Source organism: Thunnus thynnus, chromosome 15 (assembly GCF_963924715.1).
Source record: "Thunnus thynnus chromosome 15, fThuThy2.1, whole genome shotgun sequence".
Lineage (NCBI taxonomy): Eukaryota > Metazoa > Chordata > Actinopteri > Scombriformes > Scombridae > Thunnus > Thunnus thynnus.
The window spans coordinates 10,779,294-10,790,138 of record NC_089531.1 but is presented as its reverse complement, the minus strand read 5'-3'; the positions used below and the strand labels follow the sequence as shown (position 1 = coordinate 10,790,138).

Genomic DNA, 10,845 nt, shown 5'->3' with positions numbered 1-10,845 from the left:
TGGATCCAGGGCGAGATACTTCATAGATACGTCATTAAATTCACACCTACTCCTCCTAAAAGCTGATTTTTGTATAAAAGCAAGAACAATACTCAGTGTCCACAAAAAAAGCAGAAGTCGAACAGGTTATAACAGGACAATTTAAACAGCTCTAGAATATCTGCCTGCTTTCTTTGCAACTGGATCATTTCAGTTACATCTCTGGTGCATCTTTGCCTCCTGTGGTCTCTGAATCATGAAGATTTTTGCTCTGGAATTTTGCACTCTGGTTCTGCTGGCTTTATCACAGGTACAATTCATAACTTTCTTAAATTACAATATGTACTTTATGATTTTGATCTGCAAGATACTATGCCTTAATATTTTGTCTTAACTGTACTTTTAATGATTTGATTGCTCTAAGCACACAACTAGATTTAACTGACAAATAAGACATAACCAACCCACACTATCAGTGCCCTAAACACGTTGGCACTGACCGTGTTGTTGAATTAGCCTGTTCTATTGTCCCATTGTCCTGAAAAGGTCAGATGGGTTTTCATGTAATTTTATAGGTCTTATAGAGCTGTTACAGTAAATGCTGATTTTTTTTAAAAATTGTGATATCATGATATTACTGCTGTAATAATACTCACTAAAAATTGCTTATGGTTACTGATCACTATTCCACAGGATTTTCTTTAATAAAATAGATCATCACAAAAGTTGTGTAAAAACCTACCATTTTTATCAGCCAATTTAAAAGTTGGAAAATGAGCCAAATGACCTTTTGTTTGATTTTAGTGTGTAAAAATACAAACAATGTGTAGTGTTGTCCTCATTGGCACTGCTTACTAGAGCAGAGCACCAAATACAAACAATGTGTAGTGTTGTCCTCATTGGCACTGCTTACTAGAGCAGAGCACCAACCACAAACCATTTCATTCGAGGTCTCAATGGTTTTTCTAGGAATTAAATCTTGACAATGACCTTTATTCCACAACTTAAAGGTCACATTCAAAGAAATTTTAAAAAATCCTGTGGAACAGTGATCAAAAAAAAAAGGTTTGATCACATATGTTTTTAACAATATAGATAATCACAAAAGTTCAATTTTCTGTTCTTACTTGTGCAACAAATATTTTGGGGTGATAACTGCCTACATAGCAAGTATAAGCAGAAATTATTTTCTAATCCATTACAATATGACAAGAGTGCCAATAAATCATCATTACTGCAGAAGACTAGAGTTACAGGACAAGTTGAAACAGGACAAGTCTCCAAACCTGACTTGGGAAAATCATGTTCAAAGATGGATGGTAATTTTGGAAACATAACAATTGCATGGGTAAAAACTAAAGCTTCTTTCTTAAACACTTATTGAAATTATATATTCACTCTTCCCAAACAGCCTCAAGACACTTGTGCTACTCTACCCAGAGCAAATAACGCAGCTCCATCTTTGGCAACCCCTACAATGGGCGGTGCAGACACCACTACAGCCATGTCCTCAACAACAACTGAAAATGTCGCCACAACAACTACAGCAACTGCTACGACCACCCATATACCAATGACAAAAACCACCACTTCAACCATTTCTACACCCACCCCTACCACCACCACCACAACCACCTCCCCAACCACCACTTCAACAATTTCTACACCCACCCCTATGCCAATAGCATCAACCACCTCTCACGTCTCCACGACGTCTTTGACGACCACTACAATGAGCGGCGCAGACACCACTACAGCCATGTCCTCAACAACAACTGAAAATGTTGCCCCAACAACTACAGCAACTGCTACGACCACCCCTATGCCAATGACAAAAACCACCACTACAACCACCTCCCAAACTACCACTTCAACCATTTCTACCACCACCCCTACCACCACCACAACCACCTCCCCAACCACCACTTCAACAATTTCTACACCCACCCCTATGCCAATAACATCAACCACCTCTCACGTCTCCACAACGTCTTTGACAACCACTACAATGAGCAGCGCAGACACCACTACAGCCATGTCCTCAACAACAACTGAAAATGTCGCCCCAACAACTACAACAACTGCTAAGACCACCCCTATGCCAATGACAAAAACCACCACCACAACCACCTCCCCAACCACCACTTCAACAATTTCTACACCCACCCCTATGCCAATAACATCAACCACCTCTCACGTCTCCACAACGTCTTTGACAACCACTACAATGAGCAGCGCAGACACCACTACAGCCATGTCCTCAACAACAACTGAAAATGTCGCCCCAACAACTACAACAACTGCTAAGACCACCCCTATGCCAATGACAAAAACCACCACCACAACCACCTCCCCAACCAACACTTCAACCATTTCTACACCCACCCCTACCACCACCACCACAACCACCTCCCCAACCACCACTTCAACAATTTCTACACCCACCCCTATGCCAATAACGTCAACCACCTCTCACGTCTCCACAACGTCTTTGACAACCCCTACAATGGGCAGCGCAGACACCACTACAGCCATGTCCTCAACAACAACTGAAAATGTCGCCCCAACAACTACAACAACTGCTAAGACCACCCCTATGCCAATGACAAAAACCACCACCACAACCACCTCCTCAACCAACACTTCAACCATTTCAACACCCACCCCTACCACCACCACCACAACCACCTCCCCAACCACCACTTCAACCATTTCAACACCCACCCCTACCACCACTACAACCAAATCTCCAAACACCACTACAACCACAACGATGACAACGACATCCACCCAAGCCATAACCATGCCCAATGGAGGCTCAGGAGTCAAAGCTTCTCTGTTGTTTTCTGTAGGGCCATTGTTGCTCTATGCACTCTGCCATTGAGCAGTAAGGGGCAACTAAATAACTAAAAGACTAAAGGACACTTATTCCTCAATGGCTCAATGTTTGAGTATAAATATTGAATTGAACTGAACGCAGTTACACTCCAATGAAGGGACTGATTGAGTAGAATCTAGAGTGAATTGTTTGTAACATTTGTAAATTAACTTTGTATATGATATGACTTGTTTATTGAAAAAGTGATGTGATGACTAAAGTTACTAATACATTTGTGTGTCAGAAGTGAGGCAGAACTCCCTAGTTCAGTGTTTTAAAGTCTAAAGGTTGTGTTCATGTGGAACAGAAGTTTCTCACAATTTTTGCAATCACAGAGGATATTTTTGCCCAGACCAGCTCATAAATTAAGTCTAAAATATACATGTCTTGACTTGGAATATTGCCTCTATACACACCATGTATTCATTAGCATTAAATATAAAAATTATAACATTTACAAAATAAAGAAACAATAGTATGATACGATTTAATATAGAATTATTAAGAGACAGGGAGCTGTTGTTTTCCTTTTGTTTATAAGCACTATTTGGGAAAAAAAATACTATAGATAAATGTAACATCAATAAAAAAAACAATAAAGAGGAAGTATTATAGTAGAGTATTATAGTAGATAATAAAAGTAATAAAAACAAATGACCAAACTGCACTCATAAAATATCCACAGCAAAATAACTTTTATTACATTTAATTGCATGTACAGTATTTGTATAAATCATTACATTAAGCATACGCAAAGCATGCACTTAAATGTGATACCATAAAATATGAAAAGCAGCAATGGAACAACATAAAGTTTATTTTTGCACTCCCATAAAATATATGTGAATTCAAAAAATGTGGCTACTCAAAATTTGTAACTTTTGTTTAATCTTCAGATCGACAGATGGCCAACAGAGCCTGTAGGTAATCTCCCTTGAATTGTGTCTGTTGGAAAAGATGAAGTTTATATGTAAACAGGTCTTTACTTTTTGTTTAGAAGAGTAAAAAAAAAAAACAGATTGTAAATGTTTGCAAATTTACATGACGGAAATGTTTAATTTGAAAAAAACAACAACACAATATTGCATCAATACACATATGGTTACAAAAGTATTTCAAGTCGAGAATATGCATTTCAGCAGCCGAGTGAATGTGTGTTGGCATACAGTATATGTATATTATATGTATGTGTGTGACCCACCTGTAGAGCTGTGTAGAGAGAAGTGCCTGTTAATTTAAGGTAGGCAGCTCGGATACAGAGAAGATCTTCCTCGCAGTGAGACACCATAATGCCCTGCACTGTTGATGCCTGGAAAAGTGAAATATTTTGTGTGTCAACAGTTAGGTATTTGACAATCTCAGAAACTACCAGATGACCTATAAAGTGGACATTCTGATTCACACAGATTTGGGAGCATAAGGGACAACAGGCCTAACCACTTGTCTTTGCATATGTACACTAGAAATGTGCTTTTCTGTGGCTAGTCAATCAGGATGAACATGTGGGGACTGTCCCTTTAAAAGAGCAGCGACAACTTTATCTCCCAATGCACTTTTCATAAATTACAGTGATAAAAACACAGCCGCAGATAACACAGCAGCCTCATTTAAAAACAGAATGAGATATTGGCTCTCCTTATTCTTATGATCTCACGAAATGATGCTTTGCAGATGCCATGATAATGTCATCCTCCTGATTGGCTGAGGACTATATTGTATGCAAATACTCAGCACACGGATGCGCAAAGATGAGTGGTTAAGCCCAGTGGTTCTGCCAATGATAATAGAACTACTGTAGAGTAACTACAATAACTTATAATGCATACAAGACAAAAACACTAAGAACAAACACACAATTTTATGAAAGCTATTCTACACTACACTATGTATATCAGAACTTGTGTCATGAAGACAATGCTTCAGTGATAAAAAAAAGACAAAAAAGAATCAATACGAGTGGATGAATAAAGAATGGTTTATGCAACTGTTGCCATAATTAATTAATTTGATGATCATATCATCGACTAACATCTTACCTTCTTGGTAGTTAGTCTTTTGGCGAGGTAGGCATCAGGGCTTTGGATGCACTGCACTGTTATGACGCAGACATAATGAAATGTCAGTGACTAATGAACCTGTATAGTGGGGTACTACTCACAAGCAATGTTCGCTACAATATTTACCTAAAACTCTCAAACCCAGTCGAATGTCTCCTGTGAATCGTTTCTCCAGAGCCTGATCCAACATCAGTCCACTCTCCAGCTCCAGTCCCGTCAAAACTGCCAATAATATACAAAGTCAGTTAGTCAGAGCTATGACACATATTCAGACTTAAAACACTGAAGACTTTCTAACCTACATGATACATTACCTTTGTTAAGATGGTCTGATTCTCTAGAGGTCAGTATGTCAATCCATGGACCTGCATCAGCTTTTTTCCCATTAAGTGATGCGGAGAGAGACTGGAAGAATGAAAAAAATACAACATCGTCAGAACATGCGGAGTCTCAGACATGTCTGGCTTATAACCACTAAAGTACTTGATCCATGCAAATGTTGCCATCTTTCTTCCTCTATAAGACAAACTTCTGAGTTAAGGAAAGGTGATGCTCTGGCAGACTTTAGCATCATACTGCATGAATATTATTACCTGGAAGGTAATAAATAAGTATAGATCATTGGAAAACAGTTTTCTTGCCCGTTATTTAAGGTAGTTCAAAATTAAGATTGTCAGCATTGCTCCAGAATGACAGTGAGACTGATTTATTGCAGCATAAGTCTATGGAATATTTAAAACATGAATTTTTCATGTCATATTGAAATCAATCACAGCACAGAAAACAAAGTGAAGAGGCGTATTGCATTTCACTGTTGTCCAGAGCGGCATATAGCTGCAAATAATAAATAAATGCCAAAATGAAAAATGGTCAACTGTCCAATCACAGCTTGCGGGCAGAATCATGGGCGGGGCTTATCTGTGCTGACACAAGGTGATGGCAGCTGTGAGAGACAGCCTTTCCCATTAAACCACTTTACACAACTATTGGCTGCCCATCGAGTTACATGTGTGATTGGGAATAATCCAAACTGTTCATCACAAATGTGACTAAATGTACAGTCAAGAGCACAGGAAACTGTTTGATTGTGAACGTTTATTTGTCTTGGCTGCCATCAGCAACACTAATCCCTGCCAATGGTCATGTCCCCAAACTGTGATTAGACAGTTGCTTGTTTTTCATTTTGGTATTGATGTTGCATTTCCATCTCAAAAAAGAAAAAGTTCCCCCACACCTCCTCATGAAAACTACTGACAGTGCTTTGCATTTAGTATCGGCAGGTCTATGCTGCTCTCTTTTGGATTACGCTGAAACACTACTCTTCATTTTGTTTTGTGTGCAGTGATTTGATTTTAATGTCACAATGAAAAACAGTTAATTCAGTTATTAAAGACAAAAAGCAAGTCATTGTCTTTTTTACATATGTTTTTCATTTATGACACATTAATGCATACAGAGAAAGGAAAAAACCTACAACAATGTGTATTGTATTTCACTTTTTTAAATTTGTTTTTATTTAGGCATTTTAAACCTTCTATATTGGTCTTGCTTCAGTTCTTGTTCATGCTGTGCATAGAGTAAAGTAAATTAATTGCTTGTATACTAACTGTCACAATAGTGCACTGTCTATTCTATCATATTATATGTACTGCAAGCTGCTCTGTATAATCACCAAGACCAAGTAACAAGTATAAAGGAATAATTTAAAATAATACCTGAATATCCTTCTGAACCCCACCAGCGACATTTTCTTTCTGTTGGAAGAGAGGAGAGGAAAACATTTTCAATTATAATTTTCCAAGGTCACATCTAAATTTAATAATCCCACACAAATCAGTAAAAAAATGCCACTATTGTCCAGTGTTGCAGATAACACTGTGACAGAAATCCAATTTTTACACGTCAAAATACATTGACTGGATAATATGAAAGCTGGGGGAACAATGCCCTCTATTATTTCCTGACAGTGTTAAGGCCAGTTGCTTTTTCTCATTAGTTTAATGGTGAGAGTAAAGGAAATTAATTCTGAAATTACATGTAGCAAAGCCACAACGAGCTTGGCAAAGTCTCCACTGGTTTCTCCTTTCAGTTCCTTCTCCAGGTCCTTCTTATACACTGAAACAAGGGGCAAACAATAAGACAAATATCAGGATATGAAAGAGGATGTCCACAACAATCAACCAAAAGATTTTGTTTCTGAGAAAGGCTAGGAGGATATAGTGGCTTACAGTATGTATATGCAGCACTGATTTCTTGAAGCTGCTTGCCAGATCGTGTGCACAGAATCTCCATGAGTGTTTCCTCATCTGTACCTAAACCCTGTACAATCACACACACACACAGATATTGTATATATATCTTCTGGAATATACTGTATAGCCAGACGCGGTTAAATCCTTGCCTCCCCCACAAGGGATTCATGCCTGCAGACATACAAACACCGACTCCAATCCCTAAGAACATGAATAACAACACAAACACCCACGTACCGCCATGGCCTGCTGCAGGCGGTGAGCCTCATACTCCAGAGGGGGCATCAACAGTTCCAGCAGCAGAGTCTCCAGGTCTCCAGCCAGAGCTTTCTTAAGACCAGCTGCCAGGTCCTGGGACACCACAGAGTAAAAATAAACCGTGTTGTTTCCAAAGTTTGGCAGCATCACACACAGAACTCTGATTTAGGTCTAATTATGGTCGTTTAAATGGAAAATTTTACCCTATAATATAAATAAAATGTTATTTGTTAATTAAAAATGGCTGCGGGAAATATTTGTTTCTGCTTGGGTGGCAGGTGTAATAATATAAAAGGATGCCTCAAACATAGTCCGGCCACAATTCTAAATCAGGGCTCATGGTACATTAACTGACAGGTATCATTTACTGTTATCTATCTCAATTTTAATTAGTGATGTCATCTTGAGATAAACTGGAATGATGGAACAATTAGGACACTATGATAGCCCTGCATTCAAGCAAAACTATGTAGCAAGTGTCATCTGCTGATTCCTTCAATTTAAATGTTACTGCTCTGGAAAACACAACTGAAACTTAACTTACTGAAAGTCAGTGGACTAGCACAACTGAAATTGTGTTTCTGTTCTGTGGACTTTCCCTTTAAGATTCTCTGATACACTATTGTGCAGCAATGTATTTCTGGCTGTGTGACCACAACATGAATATGTGTGAAAATTCAGTGTGTGTCAGCCATGTGTGACTGAGGACACATCTAATAATAGGAAAAGTACCTCCAGTGCAAAAATGATGAAAATTGAACGCTGTCATGTTTTTGGTTGATTTCAACATGCTCTCATAGTACCCAGAAATAGAAAATGTTTCCTTGCAGGTATGACACTACAGTATCATATGACTGAAGCACCACCTCAACTCCCTCTCTAAACAAAGGTGCGTTCAAACCCTTTAAGACCGGTTTAAATAATGTTTGATCAGCAAACACTTGGAAGTTACAGATGAACAAACATTCCATCTTTACTTTATCTTGTATTGCAGAACATGGATTATTTTAGAGAATATTTCTGTAACATGATGAGACTGACTCTGAATTTCATGTTTGTTTTTCATGCTGTTTCGGAGCATTTTCCATTCTGTCAATAGTTAAATTCATTGAGAAGTACTGCTGTAAACTGGTCATTTGTTGTTTTTTTTTTACCTTTTGTGTTATGTCTTCAAAGGTCTTGGCGATCACCTGTCTCTGAGCGTTGCTCCGATTGGTTAGGATTCTCACCAGAGTTCCTGCATCTGAGCCAGGAACACAATGTTTGGATTTCAATTATGATACAATACTGAACATTATAGAGTGGGGCGAAGAATGTTAAGAGGTAAAAGAAAGGTGTAACACACCAGGTGCACTCTGTCAGCACAATTACCTTTCTTCTCCAGCGCTGCCTGGATCTCCTTGGCATCCCTGTCTTGGTGGAAATTGGAGAAGGGTCGCACCGTTCCAAGGGTACCCCAACACATCTCCTATATCCATAAATATGAAGAGTGTGAGAGAAACAAAATCTTATACAAAACCAATAAATACTACAAAAACTGAATGAAGGGTAGACACAAGTCCTGACAGCAGCCACCGATCATGTTGATTGATAATGATGATAATTCAGCTGCCGGAAACAAATGGAATGTGTAACAAAAGACTTGCGCAGACATACCATGAAGGTGTTGGCAGAGGATGAGCACAGGATGAGCACAGATAAGAGTCAGTTTTCATCATACTTGAATTTAAAGAATGTGTAATATTCTATACTCTTGGAGAGACAAATGGGGGGATGGTTGGAAAAGTAGTTTTAGGGCATAGTAGTAGTGAATATTTACGTCAACAGTATGATACAGCTAAAACATCACATTAAGCAATTCCTAATTATTGCTTTCTTTACATTCAGATCTAAAGGGAGATATGAGTTGTGGCATTTCAGCATGCCAGGAGGCATCATGTAATCTGACTTTCGTAACATTAGAAGGTATGCTGATAATCAGAGAACACAAGATGGCCTATCTAAAAAATGTGGCGTCTTAGGAAACAGAGAACATAATGTAATGACAGACAGAAGAGACAGAGTAAAAAGTCAACTCACATAAGACTTGAAGTACTCAGGGTCCATGACTTTGTTTTACCTGGATAAAAACATGAGTGAATAGAGATAAATGATCCAAACACATACTGAAACACACAGTAAATGACATATATTACATATATTACAATAACATATAGAATATAGACAGAAATAACATCCAATTAGCTTAAAGTTAAACCTTGGTTTAAATGTGGCATCTGTTGAATGAATCTCTTCATGACAGTTTATTCATGAAACCTAAAGTTGTTCAAATCAAACAGTTAAAAGTTTATGACTACAAGGGACTACAGTAAAACACCCATCATTGAAAAACACCCATCTGACAGAATAACACAAGTACATTTACTTACAAAATCTTTAAGGAATGCTTATTTTTCTCCCTGTGACAGAATGTTGTGGCAGCCGTTGGAAACTGTAAAGGTGGTTGAGTTTTTTTTTTTGTTTTTTTTTTTTACAACCTCCTGTATCTCAGTCCCACCCTTACTATGCCACACCTGCCGCAGTAGTTCACCCACCTGACCAATTAGAGCTCAGTATCTTCACACCCATGTCAACACTATTGGCCTGTAGAATCACTATGACAACCCGTTTGCAAAATACTGACATTCCTGGGAAAGGAGGAATCCAGACAGTCAGGTTTGTTTATGGGTGACCTATGCTGTGAAATGACGGTAAACTGTAGCTTTTGTGGCTCATTTTGACCAAAAATAAATATCTGAGTTGACTTTTTAAAGCTTAACAATGCTTCACCTTCATTGAAGAATGTGCAGTACTGAATTTTTTAAAGTTAGAGCTATAACTATTTACCAAGATGTGGCAGCAACCCACCATGCAACATGCCAATCATCATTGTCAGTAAATGAGGGGGCAAACCTGGTTTCAGGGTAAAATAGATCTTCCTACAGATGGTATTTTCATGTATGATCTTATTTTGGCTCCAAAACCTGATTTATAAATTGTGCAATGAGAGTTAACAAAAGGGTGCCAGTGATAATGATCTGATACCGAAAAACTGTTTCACACCCTTTTCCCTCAGTCGAGAGAGAGGAAGACACGCACAGACATGTCATCTTCAGTTTCAACCTCAGCAGGCACAAAGTACAGTTAAAATAAGTTATTATGACACACTGTGAAAAACCCATTTGGTAATTTCAGACAACAGAAAACACACTGTTAAATCTTATCTAACCACGATGAAACCCTACAGTGTTAATCTTCCAAACCCTCCCAGTGTCTACCTGCAGGACACAAGGTAATATGAGACCTATGTGGTTAATACAAACAAAACTTGTCTACAGTGGATCTTGGGAGTATTAACTGAAGAGTTGCAATGCTCTACATA

The 10,845-nt window shown here is 38.4% G+C and overlaps 2 protein-coding genes and 1 long non-coding RNA gene across 4 annotated transcripts; 2 read left to right on the top strand and 1 right to left on the bottom strand.

Moving 5' to 3' along the window:
• LOC137198662 (uncharacterized) lies at positions 1 to 1,615 on the top strand. The gene is made up of 2 exons (XR_010931661.1): positions 1 to 289; positions 1,391 to 1,615. It is a non-coding gene; the product is annotated as an uncharacterized lncRNA (long non-coding RNA).
• A 39-nt stretch (positions 1,616 to 1,654) lies between these two features.
• Positions 1,655 to 2,863, top strand: LOC137198628 (uncharacterized). Its single transcript, XM_067612487.1, has one exon. It carries the CDS (start codon positions 1,655 to 1,657, stop codon positions 2,861 to 2,863), a length of 1,209 nt encoding a protein of 402 aa, XP_067468588.1.
• A 124-nt stretch (positions 2,864 to 2,987) lies between these two features.
• anxa14 (annexin A14) lies at positions 2,988 to 10,317 on the bottom strand. Of its 2 annotated transcripts, XM_067612535.1 has the most exons (13): positions 9,854 to 10,317; positions 9,504 to 9,543; positions 8,796 to 8,892; positions 8,579 to 8,667; positions 7,404 to 7,517; positions 7,143 to 7,233; positions 6,950 to 7,029; positions 6,630 to 6,668; positions 5,229 to 5,319; positions 5,041 to 5,136; positions 4,894 to 4,949; positions 4,059 to 4,166; positions 2,988 to 3,802 (listed from the first exon to the last, which is right to left on the bottom strand). In XM_067612535.1, exons 2-13 carry the CDS (start codon positions 9,528 to 9,530, stop codon positions 3,743 to 3,745), a joined length of 948 nt encoding a protein of 315 aa, XP_067468636.1. In that variant the 5' UTR covers positions 9,531 to 9,543; positions 9,854 to 10,317; the 3' UTR covers positions 2,988 to 3,742. The 2 variants fall into 2 exon arrangements, with proteins under 2 accessions (XP_067468636.1, XP_067468635.1); XM_067612534.1 differs by lacking the exon at positions 2,988 to 3,802 and having other exon boundaries at positions 3,862 to 4,166.
• Positions 10,318 to 10,845: the final 528 nt, after the last annotated feature.